The sequence below is a fragment of the Ornithorhynchus anatinus genome, chromosome 19 (assembly GCF_004115215.2).
Source record: "Ornithorhynchus anatinus isolate Pmale09 chromosome 19, mOrnAna1.pri.v4, whole genome shotgun sequence".
Lineage (NCBI taxonomy): Eukaryota > Metazoa > Chordata > Mammalia > Monotremata > Ornithorhynchidae > Ornithorhynchus > Ornithorhynchus anatinus.
In genome coordinates, this window is record NC_041746.1 from 25,553,689 (window position 1) to 25,577,956 (window position 24,268).

At 44.2% G+C, this 24,268-nt stretch overlaps 1 protein-coding gene across 11 annotated transcripts in view; it reads left to right on the forward strand.

Annotated features, from left to right (window-relative positions):
- Window positions 1-24,268, forward strand: part of DOP1A (DOP1 leucine zipper like protein A) — a 66,564-nt gene that overhangs the window by 31,819 nt on the left and 10,477 nt on the right. For all 11 annotated transcript variants that reach the window (XR_003753765.1, XR_003753766.1, XR_003753768.1 and 8 more), the window contains 19 exons: window positions 273-894; window positions 3,057-3,331; window positions 6,410-6,562; window positions 7,241-7,341; window positions 8,174-8,433; window positions 10,009-12,016; window positions 12,507-12,618; window positions 13,421-13,603; window positions 13,971-14,096; window positions 14,829-14,963; window positions 16,561-16,616; window positions 17,207-17,311; window positions 18,806-18,872; window positions 20,663-20,807; window positions 20,999-21,078; window positions 21,797-21,906; window positions 22,770-22,919; window positions 23,084-23,145; window positions 23,676-23,828. Coding sequence is in view for 5 of the 11 variants with exons in the window: in XM_029047651.1 (XP_028903484.1) it covers window positions 273-894; window positions 3,057-3,331; window positions 6,410-6,562; window positions 7,241-7,341; window positions 8,174-8,433; window positions 10,009-12,016; window positions 12,507-12,618; window positions 13,421-13,603; window positions 13,971-14,096; window positions 14,829-14,963; window positions 16,561-16,616; window positions 17,207-17,311; window positions 18,806-18,872; window positions 20,663-20,807; window positions 20,999-21,078; window positions 21,797-21,906; window positions 22,770-22,919; window positions 23,084-23,145; window positions 23,676-23,828 (4,903 nt within the window). In the remaining 6 variants the exon portion in view is untranslated. The remainder of the gene's footprint in view (window positions 1-272; window positions 895-3,056; window positions 3,332-6,409; window positions 6,563-7,240; window positions 7,342-8,173; window positions 8,434-10,008; window positions 12,017-12,506; window positions 12,619-13,420; window positions 13,604-13,970; window positions 14,097-14,828; window positions 14,964-16,560; window positions 16,617-17,206; window positions 17,312-18,805; window positions 18,873-20,662; window positions 20,808-20,998; window positions 21,079-21,796; window positions 21,907-22,769; window positions 22,920-23,083; window positions 23,146-23,675; window positions 23,829-24,268) is intronic.

Sequence of the window (24,268 nt, forward strand, 5' to 3'; positions counted from 1 at the left end):
TCCTTAGGCAACAGTGCTCAGCCTCAATTCTTGACCTATTCAGATGTCTGAATTAACCAGGATGCAAACACCTTTTTCATCATAGAAGATCTTTTGTTTCTAGTTTTAGGAAGCCAATAGGATGTGGCGGCCAAAGTTGTGGATTGTCATGCTTCAGCGTAAAGTACTCTGTTTTGGTTTTTTCCAAAAGAAGAGCAGCATTTCACATTTTCTCCTCCTCCGGTCCAACCATTTGACTGACTTGCCATTCCTTTTCCTTCTCCCTCGACTAGGCTCCCCCCGTTTCTCCCGAAAATCCCAACGATGTGTTCGAAGATGGCGACAATCCCCCAAGCAGTCGATCGTCCGAGAGCGGATTCACCGAATTCGTACAGTACCAGGCCGATAAGGCGGACGACATCGACAGGGTAGTGAATGAAAACCAAGGACCATCTGGGGTTCCGGTGGGTAGTACGTCTTCGGAGGCCGAAACCGCCTCCACTGGGGGATCGGAAGAAACCATCATCCGGCTCCCTTCCTCCGTTACACAAGGGACAGCGACACAGAGTGGGAAGACAGGCCAAAAGACTGCAATGCAGTACTGCTTGGCATACTTCCAACAGTTTTTAACCAGACTTATCAACCTCTACATCATCCAGTGTAACTCCTCGCCTCAGCCTTTGGCAACAGAGCTTTCCGGGGAGCTCCCCCGAGAACACAAGGAAACTACAAAATGGGACATCAACTCCCAAGGAGACGTTAAAGGGCGAACCCCGAATAAACCCCCAACTCCGAAAGAATATCTTTCTGCCTTCATTGCTGCTTGCCAGCTCTTCCTCGAATGTTCCAGTTTTCCTGTCTACATTGCAGAGGGAAACCACTCTTCAGAGTTACAGCCAGAGAAGACAGATATTGGTAAGTACCCTCAGCTTTCCCTTATCCCCTTTGTGCTTTGGGCATGGTGGTTCAACAGACTTTCTGGAAAAGTTTGGAAGTTTTCAGTAGGGACCCAACTGTATTATCTGGCTACTGTTTTGAAAATGAACACATCTGTATTTTACAGAATAAGACTTTGGTGCCTGGCTCTTGCAGTGAGTAGTTTGGAGGCAGAAAGGAAGGAAAAAAAGAACTCTTCAAGTTCTGTGGCCCTTTGTGTTAGGATAATCCCCGAGTTTGGATTCACTGGACTTACCTTTTTGGTGCTGATCCAACTGAATTAAGAACTTAGATTCCTTTCATTAAAATTTAATGGACTTCATGGTGAAGAAAACTGTTAAGGGCTAAAAGCTATTGTCACAGATCCTTTTGATGTGAGCAGAAAACCAGTCAGATCAGTCTGTGGAGTCATCACTATTTTCTCTGGGAGAAAAGAAACAGTGATTTGATTGGGTTAACTGAAGTTTGATTTATTGCTGAATCCCCTAATTTCCCTGAAGTGTAGCTAACTCAGTTTAGTTGCATGTGGCACCCTCTAGAAGAAGAAAAGTACTGTAAAACTGAATGAAAGAGAACAATTGATTGGCTGTTTCTGAAATAACGTAGCGGGGAAGAACTTTTCCTCCTCCTTTGCCTTCTTTCGTGCTAAAATCGAACAACTGTTTAAGTCTGTTATCACTGTTCAGGATTAAAAATGTTGTAATATAACACGGTCACCAGCGAAGGAACCATGGCTAACTGAAGTGATTATATTTTAAGAACAAATTTCAAGAAAATTATACCTTTTGGTTAAGTGATTTAAAGATAGCATGTGGGTATTGAATTGTAGTTCATGGACACAATGCAAGTTTATTTTTGAATTTCCTGAATGTGTCTGCTAATTCTGTAGTATTGTACTCTCCCAAGTGCTTAGTACAGTGCTCTACAGTGTGAGCCCATTGTTGGGCAGGGATTGTCTCTTTCTGTTGCCGAATTGTACATTCCAAGCGCTTAGTGCAGTGCTCTGCACAGTAAGCGCTCAATAGATAAGATTGAATGAATGAATGAATAGTAAACACTCCATTGATTAGGAAAGTTCAGAACTAACCAACCTTGATTCTCTCCTAAATTCCTGGTCCTCTTATGCTTGTGGTCACCCTAAGTGGACAAGGAATAAGAAGGAAGAGGGGTTTTTTTTTTAGTTTTTGTTGAAATGTTAAAAGCACGAAACTAGTAGCCTTTATGAAAAGGCATGGTGCAAGTTAGTTACTTGTACCTCATAGCATGAATACGATCAAGAACCGGCATAGAATTTTTTGGGTTTTTTTTTTCTCTCCACTAGCAACAATAACTTTGGTAATCTGTCCCAAGGGGTTAACTTTAGAAATTGTGTGTTTTGATGTGTATGGCTGAACATGGCCAAAATATAGAAGATACATATGTTGTTCAGAGTGCGTATGTGACAAAATCAGAGTGGGATCATGAAGGAATTCTGTGGTAAAGAAAATAGTATTAAAAGTCAATAGTATTGTCATTGAAAAGCAGTAACAAAAGAGCAATGTAATGGGGATGGCTCTACTGGATAGGTCTTTTTCAGCCTGATGTACCTTCCACTCCAAGTGGAGCACATCACTTCCCTATTCAAAACTTCCAGTGGCAGCTCATTTTGTTAACCTTGGTTTACCAATCTAGCTCTCTCACTGTTCTTCTATTAACCTCTCTTGCCCCTCCTTCTCAGTTTTTCTGTTGGCTCCTCTTCCATCTAGGTGACAAACTGAGATCTCCTCAATCCTTCTCCCTGGCCAAAGTAGGAGGGCTCAGATGTCCGGAAGTGTCTGCAGGCCCTAAAGTTCTCTGGCTTTTCCTTTCTAGGAGTGGGCAAGAATTTGGGGTCACTGCAGACAAATCCCAGTCCACCACTCTCAGGCCATTATCTCTCCCCACCTCCCCCACCCCCCCAGAAAAACAAAACGAAACATGGGCTCTCAGTAAGCATCCCGAACAGCAAGTGGAGGTTGAAATAATGTCCAGCGTATTAAAATGCTAAAGCAGTTGCTGGATTTATTTTTGTTTCCAATCTGGAGTTTGCAAAGTTATGGTTGAAATGAAATCATCATGAACGTAAAACGTGTATATGCGTGTGTGTCCCTTTTTCTTTTCAGAGTGTGAACAGGTGCAACCCCCCCTGTGGCTCCAGACACTAATGAACGCTTGCAGTCAAGCCAGTGACTTCAGTGTTCAGAGCGTGGCGATATCGTTGGTCATGGACTTGGTGGGATTGACTCAATCTGTTGCTGTGGTCACTGGGGAAAATGTAAACAGCCTAGAGCCTGCACAGCCTCTAAGTCCAAACCAGGGAAGGGTGGCTGTGGTTATAAGGCCACCCCTTACTCAAGGTAACCTGAGGTACACAGCTGAAAAGACAGAATTTTTCAAGGTATGGTTTACAGAGTCCCTGCAGTGTAATCAAATTGGGCACAGGTGGAACCTGAAAACATTTCTGCGTATTTCATCCGTGGTCACCTGAGCCTCTCTGAAACTAGGCTTTTCAAAGGGGGATATATTTTCATTCAGTCGATCAAACACTCATATTTCTTGAGTGCAGAAATACTGTGTGCAGAGCACTGTACTTAGCCCCCGGGAGAGTACAGTATAACTCTTGTCATTTGCCAGTTCAAAGAAATAGGTAGGGTTTAAGGATGTGTTTCTAAAAATGAAGAGAAAGTAGGGCAGGAAGATTGGAAAAAATTTCAGCTAAAGAAAACGTTTGATTTTGGGGTGTCATGAATTGTCAGGGAAAATGGTTGAGACAGTACAATGATACATATTTTAAAACAATGTAAATAAGATGTTAATTACCAGGGCATATAATTCTAGAAAACATAGACATAGATGACCCATATTTTGATTTCTGTTTTTCTCCTGACCTTACTACTAATCCGAGTAGCTACTGTAGGTTCTGTTCCTGCAACTTCTGCTAGATCAGAACTTTTACAGTTTTTCAAATCTGATGATTCTGACTCTCTCGAATCTTCATCTTGGGACTGTCAGAATTGTGAAATATAGACTTAACGCTCGCTGCCCATACTACTTTGGAATCAGTCGTGTCTCACTGAAAGTATGACAGTCAATGCCCCATAGCCTGCCAGGTATTTCAGGTCCTTTGCAAGGAGAAAAATCTGATTCATCGAGAAGTTTTTTGGACTTTGGATTGAGCATTCACTCATCTCTACTATTGGCAACTTGGAAATTGTTTCTTCAGTGATGCTAGATTCCCCCTGTTGGTATCTGTTTTGTAACTGTTGCACTCCATGAAAGAGTCAGTGGATGTGATGTTAAGAAAGGAGGAGCCTCCTTTAAACCCTGATCATTTCCTGAAAGTTTAACCTACGCTTGCTCATCGTAGGGGTACACATACTCTAACTGTCCTGTTGTTCAGTAGTTGAAGACCAGTGTCTTTAGATGCTTGTACTTGAGCAGAATTTTTAATAGACATCAACAGACCATGGTGTTTATCTAGTCTCCCTACTACCCCCCGGGACTAACAGCACTCCATGCAGATGGCTGACTGACAGTCTCTGGCCGTGGAATAGATCGTCTATGTGGCCTCTCCCCAGCAGAGCCCATGTGAAACAGGGACTGCATCCGATCCAGCATTTGCCCCAGCATTTAGTACAGTGATTGGCACAGATCAACCACTTAGGAAGTACCACCAACAGTGCCGTACCCTTCTTGGCTTTGAATGTTGCTGTTGAGTGAGGCACTCACTTCCTCTGTAGAAACCAACGAGGTCTTGACTGACAGTCCATTAGCTGAGCATCGGCAAACATTTGACATAACAGAGCCTAGCGAGAATGAGTGCGGGCCTGGGAGTCAAAAGGACCTGGGTTCTAATCTCAGATCCGCCCCTTGTCTTCTGTGTGACCTTGGGCAAGTCACTTCACTTCTTAGGATCTCTGTTATCTCACCTGTAAAATGGGGACTGAGACTGTGAGCCCCAGTGGGATAGGGAGTGTGTCCAACCTGATTAGCTTTTATCCGCCCCAGTGCTGAGAACAGTGCTGGACACATAATAAGCACTTAACAAATACCATCATAATGATGATTTAATGGTGAAAGAAGAACTGTAGATAAATGACAAAGATCATGCATCTTATTAGCTGGAAGTTATGGGCCTTGGCCCTTTCTAGTCAGAAGAAAGGGAAAGGAAGATAGCAAACCTAGAAAGCTTCACAATTTGAATGAGTCTGTTCGTTTTAGAAGGCAGTTAAACCATTCAGAAAGATGCTTTTAATTCAGAAGCCCTTGTTCTAAAAGCAACTACACTTGAACTATATTCAATGATGAAGAGATCTCTATCGAAGCTTTCCACATAGAAATAGAAAGGCTTTTAATCTCTCTAAGTTTAAACTCCCTAAATTGAATCACAGTTTAGAATGGGGTAAAAAATGTAATACATCCCCACCCTATTCATAATCTAGATTATGTTTCTACTCAAGGAAATCATACTTGAATTCTCCCTTAAGAAACAAAGGATTGTTTCTATCAACGTTGACCACATTGATTGTTTATTGCATCCCCATCACTATACTAGGCATCTACTTAATGGTATTTGTTAAAAACTTGCTGTATGCCCGGTACCATATTAAGCATGGGGGTAGATACAAGGTGGGACACCGTCTATGTCCCACACGGGGCGCACAGTCTTAATCCCCATTTTAGAGATGAGGGAACTGAGGCACAGAGAAGTGAAGTGACTTGCCCAAGGTCACAGCACACAAGTGGCAGAGCTGGGATTAGAAACCAGTTCCTTCTGACTCCTAGGCCCATGCTCTGTACACTAGGCCACGCTGCTTCCGAGACAGTGGTACCCAAAGGCCGATTAGCTTGTATCTACCCCTGCACTTAGTACAGTGTCTGGTGCATAGTAAATGCTTAAAAAATGCCATAAAAAAGGTCAAAGTATGGAGGGATCACCTCCCGTGTGCAGGCTGTGAAGGAGGGGGAGAGGTTTGGTTTGGCAAAGCTGTTTGGGAAGTTCTGAAAACAGTGGGCCTAGGTTAAAGAGCACAGGCCTTGGAGTCAGAGGACCTTTGTTCCAGTCCCGGCTCTGCCACTTGTCTGCTGTGTGACACTCACCAAGTCTCTTCACTTCTCTGTGTCTCAGTTACCTCATCTCTAAAATGGGGATTAAGCCTGCGTGCCCTATGTGGGACAGAGACTGTGTCCAACCCGATTACCTATCTACCCCAGCACTTAGTTGAGTGACTGGCACAGATAGCATTTAAAAAAAAGCTATTGTGGGGGTGGCATTCCAAGAGGAAAGGCTGGAACCTTGAATTGGAGGTGAGAGAACTGGAGGAAAGAGACAGTTTGCTTGAGAGGAGGGGAAAACACAAGTAGTCTGTCAAGTTGGGGGATCTTCAGGCATGCAGCTTTGTAGCTCTGCGGATGAACTGGGGCATCTGTTGTTATTTCCACTATGATGCAGGCTGTTTTCCATTCTTTTCTCAAGCATGTAGCTTTAACCTTATGGGAGCAGCTGGGAGAGAGAACACCCCAGCATCACCAGAAGAGCGTGGAACTTTTCTACCAGTTACACAACTTGGTTCCTTCTTCTAGCATCTGTGAGGATGTCATTAGTCAGCAGCTAACCCATAGAGACAAGGTAAAGTCACCCCCTCTCTTTTTGTGGACAATGTTTCTAAAAGATGCATTAAGGAGAGTAGAGAAGAATGAGGGTTGCTCATAGTTTTGGAGCAGACAACACATGAGCTCCAGAGAAAACAGTAGTTGAATGTCTTTTATAATGAGTATATTCTGCTGCTTTTCCTAACATCGATAAAACAAAACTTCAGTCACCAGAAATACAGGGCTTGGAAAGCCGTTGATGAGATGTACAGCTTGTAATTTCTAGGTTTAGGTCACTAATCCCACTTGAGGTATTTGTTCAAGTGAGCCAACTCTTAGAAGGTCATTTTTCTTAAGCCATAAACATTTTAATCTTTTAGTGGGTGTAGAGTGGCATATGTGTCCGTCTGAGAGAAAGACTGAGGTTGTGATTGAGCCTTCCACCATTTTGGCAGTAAACCAGATGATGTTTTCTCACCTGGCAGGATTTGGTCCTCCAAGTATTAAGTTGTATTTTTTTAACATCTCCTCCAAGTTAATTCCTTTTTCTAGAGGATACCACAGTAATTTTGAGAACAAGTGCTTCAGAATGGTTAAATGTCTACATAAGGAGCGGGCATTTGTGACACTCTCATAGATTAATTTACTGGGAATTTCCTTAAGGTTTTCAGAGCGAGAATGAAATGACTATCTTAGTAAGCATATTTCTCCACAGAAAATAAGGATGGAAGCACATGCAAAGTTTGCAGTACTTTGGCATCTAACCAGGGACTTGCATATAAATAAATCATCATCTTTTGCACGCTCTTTTGACAGGTAGGTGAACTGTCTCTTATAGTACTGTCTCTTTTTTAATTTAACTTTGTTTTCTGCTAATGTTCTCAAATCCATCTGGTAGATTTTTGGGTCCAAACAGTCATGGGCAAATTTTATAAAGCAACATTCCTTATTAACTGTTTCATAAAATTAAAGAAAAAAGTTTGTCAGCACTGGGGAGAGTTTAAGCACGAAGCTGGTGAAAGGCATTTAAGTGAGAGACAGCTAGTTTTAGAACTGATACTGAGAGTTCACATGCCAAAAAAAGTTTTTTTTAGGATATCCTAGGTTTTTCAGTGAAAACTGAAATAATTTTTGAAAAAAACTTCCTGAAGATAAAATTGAAAAACCAGGCCATCCTTTTCTGTGTAGAATCTATTTGAGTATTAGCCAAAGCTTTTCAGTTACTTTTCCCTTCATTGTTGCTGATAAAATGACCTTTCTAGTTAATATGTACAATTCCGGTTAGTGCTGTATAGGTCAGGGTGAAAAATTAAAAAGCTAGGTAAAGCAAGAGGAAATGTTTGTGTTAATTAACTAGTATATCCATACCTATAAACTGTTGCTTCCCTCTAGCCATAATTTCTGTTAATGTCTATCCCCACCAGATTGTAAGTTCCTTAAGAACAAAGATCATGCCACTAACTACTCTGAGCACTTAGTACAGTGCTCTGCACGCAGTAAGTGTTCAAATACCATTGACTGACTGCTGCCAGTGGTATTTTGATCATTTCAGCCACACGCGCCTGGATAAGATTAGTAGTATCACGTTCACAATTAAAAGATGTGATTGTTCTGTTTTTTGATTGTGTTTGTTGTCATTTCCCCCTAGGTCTTTGTTTATCATGTTAGACAGCCTTAACAGCTTGGACGGTTCTACCTGTTCTGTGGGGCAAGCCTGGCTGAATCAAGTGCTGCAGAGGCATGATATTGCAAGAGTCCTGGAACCGCTGCTGTTGCTGCTGCTGCATCCAAAAACGCAGCGGGTTTCTGTGCAGCGGGTTCAAGCCGAGCGTTATTGGAATAAATCTCCTTGTTATCCCGAGGAAGAAAATGACAAGCACTTCGTGCCAAACTTTGCCTGTCCTGATGGTAAATTCCCTGTTACTATCACACTTGTCTTTGTGAAAGCACTGTTTTTTTTTTCCTTTTAAGGATGATCTCTCAGATGTAACGTGTCCAAAACAGAACTCCTCATCTTCCCACCCAAACCCTGTCCTCATTATGGCTTTTCCACTACCGTTGACAGCACCGCTGTCCTCTGTCTCACAAGCCCGTAACCTAGGCATTGTCCTGCAAGCGTCTCTCTTATTCAGTCTATTCCCAAATACTCTAGGTTCTATTTTGGCAACATATCTAGAATTCACCCTTTCATCTTCAACCAAACTGCTCCACATACTTTATATCCTATCTTGACAACTGTATTAACTTCACTGACCGACCTCCCTCCTATCTCACCCCACTCTGGTCCATACTTCACTCTGCCTTCTGGGTCATTTTCTAAAACACCATCCATTCCGTGTCTGCCCACTCTTCAGAAACCTTCAGCGGTTGTCTTTCTACCTCCTCATCAAACAGAAACTCCACACCATTGAGTTTAAAGCACCCCATCACCTTTCCTCACTACTCTCCTACTACAACCCAGCCAACACAGTTCACTCCTCTAATGCCAACCTACCCAACCCCTTGGCACTTATGTTCATGTCTGCACACTCTGCCATTTCATGTATTTAAAAGTTATTTTGATGTCTTTCTCCCCATCTAGACTGTAGAGCTCCACAAGGAGCTTGGGTCTGTCCTCTCCCAAGCATGTAATACAGTGCTCTGCACACAGTAAATGCTCCATAAATACCGTGGATCGACCCCTGGTTGATGAGGAGCTTTGTCTGGGATTTTAGTGACCAGTAAAGACCACAGGATAAAGTCTGACCCTGATGTTCTGCGGAAAGACTGCTATTCCTCCCTTCCATCCCTCTGATGGAAGCTCCCAGACAGATTGGGATCGGAGAAGCAGCGTGGCTCAGTGGAAAGAGCACGGGCTTTGGAGTCAGGGCTCATGAGTTCGAATCCCAGCTCTGCCACTTGTCGGCTGTGTGACTGTGGGCAAGTCACTTAACTTCTCTGTGCCTCAGTTCCCTCATCTGTAAAATGGGGATTAAGATTGTGAGCCCCACGTGGGACAACCCGATTCCCCTATGTCTACCCCAGCGCTTAGAACAGTGCTCGGCACATAGTAAGCGCTTAACAAATACCAACATTATTATTATTATTATTATTGGGGCAATAATGAGTTGCTAAAGAAACAAATTAAATCCGCATCCTGGACACCCTTAGCTCACTATGTTGAAAGACCTTTGCGATTTTAAAACAGCAGAAAAAGGGTGGGCTGGCAAGCCTCTGGCCTGGCCAGATTCCAAAACGAGAGAATTTTATTCAATTGCCTTAAGTACTTTTGCATTTTCCATTAACCGCGATCTTCTTTACTGTCTTCTAGAAGAATCATTTGGGGTTATTTCTCATTGTCAGAAAGCTGCTGCACCTATTCGATGCTCTCTTCCGAAAGAGTTTTACAGCTCACATGAAAGAGTCCTGCCCTCTCTTTGTTAAATGAAACAAGCCCAGGCAAAAGTATATCCCTAATGTATCCTTTGTGCTTTGTCTCTTAAGCCTTTTCCCACATGCCAGCCGGCCAAGGACAACTTATCGCCCCGCAAGGGACCAGTGAAAAGCAGTTGGTCATGGATGAAATGGAGAACTTCAGTCTCACCGTCAACCCGTTAAGCGACAGACTGTCCCTGTTGAGTACCAGCAGCGAGACGATCCCAATGGGCGTGGCGGATTTCGACCTCCCGGACCAGCAGATAGAAATCCTTCAGAGCTCTGACTCGGGGTGCTCCCAGACCTCAGGCGGCGACAACCTCAGCCTCGAGGCGGACCCAGAGAATGCCGATCCGGACGATCGCCCCCGGTCGCCCAAGGAAGACTCCCCAGATGAAATCATCCAGCAAGTGGTGAGCGACCTCATCTGCCGAGTCGTCAGCGGCCTGGAAAAGGAACCCGAGCCAGTTACCCAGCCAGGCCCATCGGATGCCCCCTCCTCAAAATTCAATGCTTTAGATCCCGCCGAGGAGGTCGCTCCAAGCGAGGATCGAACCACGGGGAGCAGCCAGAGCAGTCTGCTCGGCCAGGGGTGCTCTCAGTTCTTATCCGTCTCCGCCGAGGCCGGGCTCGAGGGCCCGACGAGCGGAATCTCCCGAAACAGTTCCTCCCCCTGTATCTCAGCGCCCCAGCCCCCGGTCCGGGACCCCGGCACTCGGTCAGTCGAAACGAAGGCCCGGCAACGGAGCCACAGCAGCATCCAGTTCGGCTGCCGGGAAAAGCCAGCCGAGAAGGTCCCGGAGAAGCAGACGATCGTCAAAGAGTCAGGGAAGCAGCCGGGGGCCAAGCCCAAAGTCAAACTCGCCCGGAAGAAAGACGAAGACAAGAAGAAAGGGCCAAACGAAAAGCCCAAGCCCACCAACGTCTTCTTTAGCGACGGCCTGGATTTAGAGAACTGGTACAGCTGCGGCGAGGGGGAAATCTCAGAGATAGAGAGCGACGTGGGGTCCCCGGGGACGCGGAAGTCGCCCCACTTTAACATCCATCCCCTGTATCAGCACGTGCTGCTGTACCTCCAGTTATACGATTCCTCGAGGACGCTGTACGCTTTCTCTGCCGTGAAGGCCATCCTGAAAACGAATCCGATCGCTTTCGTCAACGCCATCTCCACCACTAGCGTCAACAACGCGTACACGCCTCAACTCTCTCTGCTTCAGAACCTCTTGGCCAGGCACCGGATTTCGGTCATGGGCAAGGACTTCTACAGTCACATCCCGGTGGACTCGAACCATAATTTCCGGAGCTCCATGTATATAGAAATCCTCATCTCTCTCTGTCTGTATTACATGCGCAGCCACTACCCGACGCACGTCAAAGTGACGCCCCAGGACCTGATCGGCAACCGCAACATGCAGATGATGAGCATCGAAATCCTGAGCCTCCTCTTTTCGGAACTGGCCAAGGTCATCGAGAGCTCCGCCAAGGGCTTCCCGAGCTTCATTTCCGACATGCTGTCCAAATGCAAGGTGCAGAAGGTGATCCTCCACTGCCTGCTGTCGTCTATCTTCAGCTCCCAGAAATGGCACAGTGAGAAGATGGCGGGGAAGAACCTCGTGGCTCTCGAGGAAGGCTTCTCGGAGGACAGCCTCATCAACTTCTCAGAGGACGAGTTCGACAACGGCAGCACGCTTCAGTCCCAGCTCTTGAAGGTCCTTCAGAGGCTGATTGTCCTGGAGCATCGGGTCATGACGGGACCCGAGGAGAACGAACCCGGCTTTGAATTCGTGATCACCGACCTCGAGCACATCAATCCGCAGCAACCGATGACTTCCCTCCAGTACTTACACGCCCAGCCCATCACTTGTCAGGGCATGTTTCTCTGCGCGGTGATAAGAGCTCTGCATCAGCACTGTGCCTGTAAAATGCATCCGCAGTGGATTGGCTTGATCACCTCCACTCTGCCTTACATGGGGAAAGTTCTGCAGAGAGTGGTGGTCTCTGTGACCCTTCAGCTCTGCAGGAATCTGGATAATTTAATCCAGCAGTATAAATACGAAACGGGATTGTCCGACAACAGGCAAGTCACGCTTTTGGTTTTGGGCTTGAATTTCTGGGTAGCACGGTGTCAGAGGGTAGCAGTCGGTGGAGGCAGCCGTGAGAGGAGCAAGAGCTAATCGACATTCTTTTGAGTAACCCCCTCACGCCCACCCCCAGTTTATATTTTTAAGGCTGAAATCCTGCTCCCTTCTAGTTAATCCATGGTTTTGGTAGAGCGCTGACTGAGTGCAGACCACCGTACTAAGCTCTTGGGAGTAAACAATACAGTAGCGTAGGTAGGCACATTTCTTATTCATACTCTGAGCCCCTTGTGGGACATGGACTTTATCCAACTTGATTATCTCGTATCTACCCCAGCGCTCAGTACAGTGCTTGGCACGTAGTATGGGTTTAACAAATATTATAATTAAATAAATTAACTTTGGGAGAACAGCTATGTTTATGTTGGGAAATTCATGCCTCAGTTAAGATGCCCTGCCTGTTGATTCTCTCTGCTTTTTGTGTTTCAGACCTCTTTGGATGGCATCAATTATTCCTCCAGATATGATGCTGACTCTCCTGGAAGGCATCACAACCATTATCCATTACTGTCTGTTGGATCCAGCCACGCAGTACCATCAGGTAAGTCCGCTCAAAACACAGAGAGCCGGTATGACCGAGTAGGAGGAATTTATGCCTGGGAGTCAGGAGACCCGAATTCTAATCCCAGTTCCACAATTTGCCTTTTGGGTGACCTTGAGCAAGTCATTTAACCTTCTGGGCCTCAGCTTTTCCATCTGTAGAATAGGGATAAAATGCCCAGCTGTGAACCCCATGTGGCAAAGGAGCTGTGTCTGATCAGATTATATTGTATTTGTGCCTACACTGAGCCCAGTGCTTGGCACCCGGTAAACACCTATCAGTAGGGAAGCAGCATGGTCTAGTGGATAGAGCACAGGCATGGGAGTCAGAAGGACCTGCGTTCTGATCCCAGCTCCACTACCTGTCTGCCATGTGACCTTGAGCAAGTCACTTCTCTTCCCTGGACCTCAGTTACCTCATCTGGAAAGTGGGGATTAAGTCTGTGAGTCCCATGTGGGACTGGGACTGTGTCCACCCTGATTTGCATATATCTACCCCGGCACTTAAAACAATGTTATTGTTAACTTAGTAGTGCTTAACAATTACCGTAAAAAAATCCACTGTTATCATCTTCATCATCATTGAGCTCAGGTGGCAGAAAAGACCCCAGTGGAGGTAAAATAAATTCCAAGATCTCTGCCTCCTTTTTTTATTTTGGGAATGGTCCCTGCAGAATAAGTACTCAACAGATAAATAACTACCATTCTACTTATTATTAACTCTATAAAAAGGACTTTGGGGGATTCCAGAGAAAGAGGCTCTTACTTGAGTTTGTACTTTTGATTGTCTTTCCTACCAATAGCTTTTGGTCAACGTAGACCAAAAACACTTGTTCGAAGCTCGCAGTGGGATCCTGTCCATCCTTCATCTGATCATGTCCTCTGTGACCTTGCTTTGGAGCATCCTGCACCAGGCAGATTCTTCGGAGAAAGCCACGGTTGCCGCAGCCGCGTCCGTTACCACTGTGAACCTTGGATCCACGAAGGTGAGAATGTGGAGGACTTAGTTTGGGGGGCAGGAGGAGGTTTCTCTTGGATTTTCCCGAGAGGCCATATTCAGATGTACAGAATTGAAGGAAGGAAAGTGCATTTCCCTTTGGTTTGAGTAGACTGTACATTTATCTTTATATGCCTCCATAGATTCCTTTATATATAGATATCTCCTTTGTTCTTGGGCGATTTTCAAGTTAGCACTTTAGCCATAATTGTGACATTTGGAATGAATGGGATTTACTCTGTCTTTGACACCAGTTGCACAGACATTCAGACATTGAAAAAAAAATGGGATTGTATTTTTTGTTCAGATTTCTCAGATAAAGTAGGATTTCTGGAACTTTGTTGAAACTCTTTCAGAACCTGAGGCAGCAGATCCTTGAGTTGTTGGGCCCGATCTCGATGAATCACGGTGTGCACTTCATGGCCGCGGTTGCTTTTGTTTGGAACGAACGGAGGCCTAGCAAAACGGCTAATCGGACAAAGGTATGGGCCCGACCCGCTTGCGTTGCAATTTGATCTATGGGTGACTCAGCTTTGATGGAGGTTTTTGAATTTCTTTAGAACAACACAACAGTGAGGGAAAGGAGACAGATCAAACGTAACACATCCTTTTTTATGCAAGAGTAGAGAAAACGTCATATGTAAAACCTCCTGTGATACAGTGGCAGTGAATAGAATTAGGGTTATGAAGGGTCACAAAACTAGCCACAAACATGAGTTATCATTTCCCCAGGGAATCTGATTTTTTTTTTCCCTCCCATTGTGACTCCAGGGTCATGTTCTCCTGGCTAATCCCTTGATTCTTCAGTCAGAGTTCTAGAGCACTGAGGCAATGACTTGATAGCAGACAATAAGAGCAAACTACTTGAAATCACCCAAGCATACATATATCCCAATTCAGAGTTCAGGAGAAGCCCAAAGCTTTCTGTTCAGGAGAGCACCTCTGTTTTTCAGAGATGGGCATTTTCAGAGGCTGGCATTGGGCAGGATTTCCAGTAAGGACTAACAATACTCAAAACATTGGAAAGACCACCACGACAGGTTCTGGGGGATTGCTACAGCCCCAGATAATGTCCGCGCAACTGTGCGTCTGTTTATTGTTGTATTGTACTCTCCCAAGTGCTTAGTACAGTGGTCTGCACACAGTAAGCACAGAATAAATACAGTTGAATGAATGAATGAGGAAGATTTCCTCAGCACCCAGATGTTTTCCAGGTCATCCCAACAGCCAGCGAAGAACAGCTTTTGCTAGTAGAACTGGTTCGCTCCATCAGTGTCATGAGAACTGAGACGGTCATCCAGACGGTGAAAGAAGTTTTAAAGCAACCGCCAGCCATAGCCAAAGACAAGGTATGGACGGAGGGAGAGGTATTGAATCCAATTTTCCCAGGGGCCCAGTCTCTTGTCCCTCAGATTGCTGGAGGGGTGCCCACTTTACCGTCCCTTCCCCGATTCAGTTCTAGCACTTAGTACAGTGTCTGGCACACAGTGAGTGCTTAGCAAATACCATGAAGAAGAAAGGTTATGGAAGCTAGCACATGGTTGGGGGTGACATGGCCACTGCAGGGTGTTTTGACACAGTTCAGGGTCTCCTCTCCAGAGACTGAGCCCCGCCTGTTCCCCGAAACCCCTGGGCCAAACGTGTCCCCGATCCATCTGGCCCAGTGTGTCGGTCTCCCCCTCAGGACTGAGCTCCGCCTCCCCACCTACATGCTTGGGAGACCAGGGCCCATGTGCCTCTCGGACTTCTCCGATGTCCAGCTGGCAGAGCCAGTTATGAAAGTTCTGGAAAATGGCGTTTGGTGCTGCACGGGTCTATTTCATTCTGTAAGGCAGCCATGAAAATGAGCCAACGCCCAGGGTCTGAAAATTAGTGAGCCTTATGGAGATCAGGCAGCAGAAAAGACACCAGTAGTGGTAAAATAAATTTAACTATCTCTGCCTCCCTTTTTATTTTGGGAGTGATTTCTGTAGAGTAAGTACTCAATAAATACTATGGATTTGTTGATTGATTCCAGCAGGATTTGTGGCCTCTTGTTTGTTTAGGCTAGTGATCTGGGGAGATTTTTTTTTCTGTGATGAAAGGTTTTTTCCCCTTATTAGGAAGACTGCTTTGATATACCATTCCCTCCCACCATTCAATGCAACTTCTGGTCTGCATGACAGTGGAATCCCAGTGGACTTTTAATTTAGTAGAATATTATGGTCTAGTAGAAAAAGCCCAAGATTAAGAGTCAGAAGACCCCGGCTGTTAGTCTCAGTTCTGCCACTGGCCTGCTGCGTGACCTCGGGCCAGACACTACAACCTCTCTGAGCCTCAGTATCCTCTTTTGTAAAATGGGGATAGGATAGATTATGAGCCCCATGTGGGAGAGAGACAGTGTCCAATCTAATATCCTTGAGTTTACCCCAGCTCTTAGCACATAGTAAGGGCCTAATTATATAAAGTAGTGTTTTACGAGGTGCATTTTAATTCAAAATTAACCACCCCCTCAAAAAAAAATCAAATGTCAGCAGAGGCACTAACTGTTCACTGGTGATGTGTCTCTCATTAGGCCACCCACAAATGAATGGCTCGGTCAAAAACCTTCAATCCAGATTTACTGGATGCCGATGGGTTCATGCTAGGCTTTGGGGATTCAAAGGTGAAAGAACTGTCATGGCTTCTGCCTTCAAGGAGATCACGATCCAAAAGGGAATGATTGGTATCCTCAGATTCTTTTTTCCCTTTGTACTACATTTATGAACCTTCAAACCATTGGAACCCATCCTTCCGTAACTGAAGAGAACCAATTATAGTTACAAAACTAGCAGGCTAGTAATTGTTTTGCTATGATTTACAAAAAAAAGCTGGCAATTTGATTTGAATGGGAAATGTAACATTTTTTTTGGTAAAAAAAAAAAGCACAGCAGGATCTTAAGTGAAACAGTTGTCTTCCATTTTTAGAAGCATCTTTCATTGGAAGTCTGCATGCTTCAGTTTTTCTTTGCATATATTCAAAGGTAAGTTACTGTCTGTATGCATGTGTGTGTGTGTGTGTGTGTGTATATAAATATATTTTGGGAAGAAGCTGGGCCTTTATTCTCATTAGAGCTTTTAAAATGTGAAACTGGAGGAACTTGTCTAGAATGAAGGGTGGGTCTTCTGACGACTTGATATGCTACTCACATCTGCCTTTCATTAATCTAATAATAATCCAGACAGGTCAAAGAGTAGAGCCTTACCAGTCTGAGGTCTAAAAGAAAAAGGAAAATAGGCTGGGAGATTTTGAGTTTTGAAATTGAGGAAGCTCTTTCAGGGTTTTCAGAATGGGGCATTGTGAGCTGGTTTCTTGTAGCAAAGCTGTTTTGCACTGAAATGTAAAGAATAGAGATTTTGACTGTATCTCTCTTAGTGATTTTTTTCAAGCCCAGATAGTTTCTCATTGTCCGTTGAGATAGCCTATTGAATTGGAATCAAGGACCTTACAAATTCAGAGAACACACCAAGAAAAGCGGGTGGTTAATGAAGTCAGAGTGCCCATGAAGTCAGAGTGTGGTAGAAAGCCAAATGAAAGTCATACATCACTTACCAACTACAGATCATCTTACAGGATTCCTGTACCTAACTTGATGGACAGCTGGGCATCCTTGCTGGTTCTTCTCAAAGACTCCATCCAACTGAATCTCCCAGCACCCGGACAGTTTCTCCTACTTGGGTGAGCAATTTCATTCAAATTATTTGAAAAATAGAGTTGAATGTAAACACTGTTCTGCCTTGTAAATTGCTGACTTGCCATGCGATGGGGAGAGTTGTGTTTTTTTAAGCAAGCGAAGTTATTTCTCCTGGAAGGTGCCAGATGGGCTTTCAGAGGAGCAAAGATGTACTTGTTGTACTTGATGTACTTGTTCTTTAGTGGCACCATATTTGGTGATTTGGCACGCTAGGGGCCCAGTCAAATGCCAGAAGAGCAGACCTCAGGAGAGGGTGCAGACATTTGCATAGGCTTTAGAGCCGCAGAGCCCTGGCACTGGTTGTACTGGAAATGAGGCTCCTGTATGGCTTCTGCCATACCGAATACAAGTGCCCAAAGGGTAGGCTGGCAGACCCACTCTGTTGTGTGTGCCCTCTACCTTTGCGGATGGCCAGATGTTAACATCTGCCTGCAGATGAAGTTTGTCCAAATGTATGCCCCTAGCTCCTATGAAGAGTGACCTGCAGTGGTAGTGAGGGCCTAGGCCCTACATTTTTTAATGCTTTGGGGTCTGGGGTGTCCAACAAGGAGATGCCATAGGAGTGGTTATGATGGATACAGTCCTTTCTATGGGTATCCCTTCTATCCCCGGCCTCCTTGCAAGTGATTTGTTGCGATTCAGATGTCTTTGCCTGGAGCTGGATTTGAGCCACCTAGGTCCTAGATGCCCAAATGTAGCCATCTAGTCATGGTTATGATTTTAAAGTTTGGTTAGCCCGCTTAAAGCTTTGAGGCTTTTATTATCTCCTTAAATCAAATTCTACTGTGTTCAGCTGTGTCTAGGCCCTGGGCAGCGATCTTTACTAATTTGGGGATGGTTTGGGTTGGAAAACTAATCACTTTAGTTTCTATAGTTGATTATATAGTTGACCATATAAACAGTCTAGTTAAAATTATGAAATAATATGCCTGAAATATTTAGATGACTTCCTGTATTTCCATGAGTGAGTGATTCTGCTTATACATTATCCTGATTTTGGAGTCTGTGTTTTCAGGTGAAAGCTAACATCAGACACTGGCAGGATGTTAATTAGAAGATAAAAAGAATTTGAGAGGCAGCAAAGTTACATCAGTGATTTAAATCTTATCAAAATAGTGTAGGATTTTCCATTTGCCCTGGTAAGGATCTTTATTCTTGAAGAACTTTGTAATGAGCTATTCATTCTCACATTACTTCTGTGAGGCCAGTACGAAGTTGCAGTCGTAGTAGCATTTATAGAGTGCTCATTTAGTACCCTTGGGAGGTACAGAATAGCTAAGTGACACGTTCCCTGCCCACAAGGAGCATAAACACACTTTAACAGGGGAAGATAAGTCTGTCTTACTTTGAAGGGTAAGGTCTGGGAAAGATATCGACCCCAAAACCATTGAGAGAATCTTGATCAGAATGGGAAATTGGGTTTGGTAATATTTCCTAAAAGTGGAGTCACATTTTCTCTTTCATTTGGCCTCCTTTAGGGTTTTGAATGAGTTTATTATGAAAAACCCCAGTCTGGAAAATAAAAAAGATCAAAGGGACCTTCAGGTAAGATTAATATTTCTTTGTTCCTATTCTTTGAGGTCAACAGTCACCTCCTACACTCATCATACACTGGGGCAGGAACACTTAATGGCCTGCATAGTAGAATTAGGTGATTCTTTCTAGTTGACCAAAGCTAGTGTCTGACATCACTGGGCTGGGTGTGTTGCTGTTTGTTATTTTATAGTACTATAGTACTATACTATACCCAGTGGCCACAGCCTCGGTATGCAGGGGACTGGGAGAAGGGAAGGGGGGAATTTCTGCACTGCGAAGTAACTCCATTCCTCAAACTGCCGCCACACCCCCAACCTACAGCCTGAACCTGGAAACGACGGGCCCTACACTGGTCAAGTTTGTCTGGGCCCTTTGCTGTATATAGTACTATATACTATAGTACTGTAGTATTAGTACTATACTTTAGTACTATAGTAAAGCGCTTAGTATTTGTCAAACACTGTTCTAAGCACTGGGGTAGGTACAAGTTAATTAGGTCAGACACAGTGCCTATCCTGCCTGGGGACTCATAGTCTTAAGAGGAAGAATAGGTATTGACTCTGCATTTTACAGTTGAGGAAATGAGGATGCGTTTTCTGGTGCTTTCCCAAGGTTACTGCCATCATCTTCCCCACCACCTGATCTAGACTGTAAGCTCATTATGGGCAGGGAAACTGTCTGCTAATTTTGTCGTATTCTCTGAAGTGCGTAGTCCAGTGCTCTGCCCATAGAAAGCCCTCAATAAATACCCCTTACTGATCTAGACTGGAAGCTCAGAGAAGGCTACACCCAGGACCTCCTTTCTCCAGCAAAGGGCCCAGACAAACTTGACCAGTGTAGGGCCCGTCGTTTCCAGGTTCAGGCTGTAGGTTGGGGGTGTGGTGGCAGTTTGAGGAATGGAGTTACTCCCCAGTGCAGAAATTCCCCCCTTTCCTTCTCCCAGTCCCCTGCTTACCGAAGCTGTGGCCACTGGGTTCTCTGGGTCACTTTGCTCCCATAGCAGGATTCTTAGCAGGACTGCTGGCACAGAACAACCCCCTAAAGTGCAGGTCGTAAGTCAGTTGCCCCGTTTCACCTTCCCTCCCTCTAAGGATAGCCCTTTCCATCCATTAAGAGTATATCACTTGAAGCAGGGTCTCATCTAGTTCTGAAAACCTTTGTAATGCCTCGTTCAATCAATCAGTGGTACTTATTGAGCACTCATTGAGCTTCCTGTGGATGCTCAGCCAGTGTTTCTGGTCGGATTTTCTGCAGTGTGCAGATCGAGCATTCAAATTGGTGTGAAACTGTACCCAGCCCAAATCCTTAGAACCCAAATGGGCTTTGCCTCTTCTCATCCAGTTGTATTTTCAGAAACACATTCAGGCCTCTATCATTATCTTTCCATTGCTAGGAGGAAGTTACCATTTGATTCCAGAAGGGTTAGATATATTCCTAGACAATATGTCAGTTGGGGAAAAAAAAAAAGTTAGGCCTGTTAAAACAGCCCATCCCAAGCCACAATATCATTAGACCGAAACCTTTTTTTTAAATATAGCTTTGTAGCTATGTAGTTTTCAGAACTCATGGAACTGTGGGTAGCTATAGAGTATTTGCCCTAATTCTTTTACTCTAGACTGAAAATTCAATTGGGGCCGAGAATGTTTCTACTAACATATATATTCTCCTAAGTACTTATATATATATAACAAATATATTCTCCTAAGTACTTAGTAAAGTGCTCTTCACTTAGTAAGCTCTCAATAAATACCACTGAATGATTGATTTTTTTTTTCATGTTCATGGCTTACTCCCTACAGGATGTTACTCATAAAATAGTGGATGCCATCGGTGGAATTGCTGGATCTTCTTTGGAGCAGACTACTTGGTTACGGCGAAATCTAGAAGTTAAGCCTTCCCCCAAAATCATGGTTGATGGAACCAGTCTGGAATCTGATGTTGAAGGTCCTAAGACAACTTAATTTTGTGTTCTATGGTCCCTTTGGTTATTTGAACTAAAAATGCTCCAGTATCATGCTGGTTAAACTGCAAAGCTGTTGCTTTTGACAGTCATTAATGTACCACATGCAGGGGTTTTAAAACAGTAATATTAAAAAAACCCAAAACTGATCATACTTCTGTTTTCTCTTGCTTAGACATGTTGTCTCCTGCTATGGAAACTTCAAACATCACTCCTTCAGTCTATAGCGTGCACGCTTTAACACTACTGTCTGAGGTAAATGTTCTCCAGTGTGTTGACCTGAGAGTGTTTTTCCCTCAAATTATAAAATAAGTCCAGTCCATTAACACTAGTGTAGACACTTATATTCGAACCACCATATATTCCAAATATAATGAATTTGGAGTGGGATCACATGTTGAAAGTTTCTTTATACTTGTATCAGTGTTTCACTAAAGGACATTTGTCTGATTGTATATTTTGCTTAGGTGTTATCTGGTACTACGAGGATTTTTTTATGTATTTCCCAGCGCTTTTCTTTAGAAACAAGTGCTCTGGGTTTGAATGCTGAGCTTTTGTGTTTTTTCCAGCCCTGCCGCTGACTTAACTCTAGGAATTAGGATGTCAGCTAATCTTATCGGGTCTCAGTTTTACACCCCTGTATAATGGGGATAATGTTCCGTGCTTCTTCTGCCCCCAGGCATAGGGTTTGATAAATAGAAACAGAAGGAAAAACATTTTAAGGTTTTTTGGGAGAGGCACTTTGTACCGACACAGCTTATAACTCTTTTGCTTCTGGGTCATAGCAGTTTTCTCCTAAAGCATTCCAAGTGCTATATTTCTGTTTCCTCATCCCTGTAGACTGGAAGGGATAATGGTCCCATGTTTATGATGGATCAATTTTGTTCCTTTTGACAAAGGAAACGGAACTTCCAGTTTCAGACCAAATAAAAGACCACGAAAGCAGCTGATTTCTTCTTCTTTTGTCTCTTAGGTTTTGGCTCATCTTTTGGATATGGTGTTCTACAGTGATGAAAAGGAGAGGGTTATTCCGTTACTTGTAAATATTATGCATTATGTTGTCCCCTACCTCCGAAATCACAGGTATTTTTGCCATTCGTATAGATATAAATACAGTAGAACCTGCTTTCACTGTTTCATTTGGAGGGTGTTTCGGGTTCTGGGGAACCGTAAATCGTGGCAAGCTAATGAATTAGTTAGAATATTCCTGGTCACTTTACTAGTCAGGGGTGAAGGTGTCTGGCCAAAGAGCCACCATGGGGGGGGTCTCACAAGAATCCCCCAAATAGCTGGAAGACATGGGCGGTGAAACCACAGAAGCAGCCGAGGCGGCCACCCGGGCAGTCGGCTGCCAGTCTGTGGCAACCCGGCCAAACTGCGGGACTCTGTTGTGATCATTTTGGACACAGATGGGCCAAATTTTTGTGCATTAAGTTCAGTGTGCTGCATCCCAGCTCACCTACTCATTCACTGCACCCCATGCACTCCTCTCCCCCACACCAGGGAATGTGACTGCCAGGGAACTGACAGTGTGAGTGGTAACTGTGCCAAGCCCTGGCACTATAATCACTCTCTTAACTCCGGTTCTTGCTCCTGAAGTCTTTGTTATGCAACTGAGGTGTCTCCATTGTTTAGGATGGGAGATTCCATTATCAAGAGCAATGGCATATTTGTCATCTTTTTATTCTCCATTTAAAATGTCATTTCTACCATTTACCTACCAGAAACCATCACATCTCGTACTGGCATCTGATCCGCACGAGGCAAACAGGCAATGTCAGAAATATATCGGCAGTGCCAGTTATGGAGAAAACTTCATTTGAGTGTCATTCCCCACTAGTGTGATTTTTATTTTTTGTCTCAATTTTCCTGAAGAGGTAGAAGCAGTTATGATTGGAATGCAGTTTACAGGTGGGGGCAGATTTTCATTTTTCTCCTCCTTCCAGTGCTCACAACGGCCCCAGTTATCGAGCTTGTGCCCAGCTCCTGGGCAGCCTCAGCGGCTATCAGTATACAAGAAGAGCATGGAAAAAGGAAGCCTTTGACCTCTTTATGGATTCCAGTTTCTTCCAGATGGATGCCTCTTGTGTCAACCAGTAAGCCATCCTTTTGCTTTTAACCGTCACGGTTATGTCTCGCCTAAGTCCATTTGGCACGGATTCTGTGCTTTAATAGACCCACTCTCCCTCCACTTGTTAAAGAGAAATGAAAGGGGACAGTCTCTTTTCTTAACTAACCACCGTCACTCTTTCCGTCATAGCTGGCGAGCGATTATGGACAACCTGATGACCCATGACAAAACAACTTTTAGGGATTTGATGAGTAAGTATTGGACGTGAAACAAACCAAAAACATCGCGTCCTTTCTTTTTAAGAGTGAGCTCTACTGTACTGTAAAAACCTATTAATTAAAAGTAGTTCTAGCTCAGGAGATAGCCCACCTTAGTCTAGGTTTGAGCTGAAGGAGCTTTTAAAGGGGCACCATTACCTGCCACCTGAACCTTGAATCCCAGGCTCCAAGTGGGAAGGGGTTCAACGAAGCCTGCCACCCCCATCCTCTGTCTGCTTTGATCCAGGACTTTGTTCTCCATTAACGTTTGATTTCCCTGTCTTGGGTAATGTTTCCTAACTCTTGCTATCCTATTTAGACTGTGAGCCACATGTGGGACAGGGAATTTGTCCAACCTGATTTACCTATAGCTACCCAATGCTTAGTTTGACAAATACCATAATAACAAAAGAAGCTCCTGAGGTCAGAGAACAATGCGAGACCAGGGATTGGAGAGCGTTACTAGGGGACAGAGATTTAGGCTTTCTGGGTATAATAACGGGTCCATCCACTTTCTTTTCCAGCACGAGTAGCCGTAGCTCAGAGCAGTTCTCTCAACCTGTTTGCTAACCGGGACGTGGAGCTGGAACAGAGAGCAATGCTCCTTAAAAGACTTGCATTTGCTATTTTCAGCAGTGAAATTGACCAGTATCAGAAATACCTGCCGGACATACAAGGTATTTAGCCAAACCTCATTCCAACCCCTCTCAAACTCTCATCTGAGTATTATTTTCTCCAGCATTTAGTACAATGCTATGCACCTAGTAAGTGCTTAGTAATATTACTAGAACTACTTAAATTCTGAGCCCCATGTAGAACAGGGACTGTGTCTGACCTGATTAATTTTTTGTATCTATCCCAGCACTTAGGACAATATTTGTCAAATTTAAAGGAGATTAGCAAATGTATAATAATAATAACGGCTAGAAAAATCAATTTCTTCTCACAAGTTTCTAGGGAATATATGGCTTTCATTACTGTCCTGCCTACTGACAAGAGTTGGAACCCTGGACAGGTTTCTTGGGCAAAGATTGTGATCAATCAGTGAATCAATCAGTCAGCGGTATTTATTGAGCACTTACTATATGCAGAGTACATAGTACAGAGCACTGCTTGG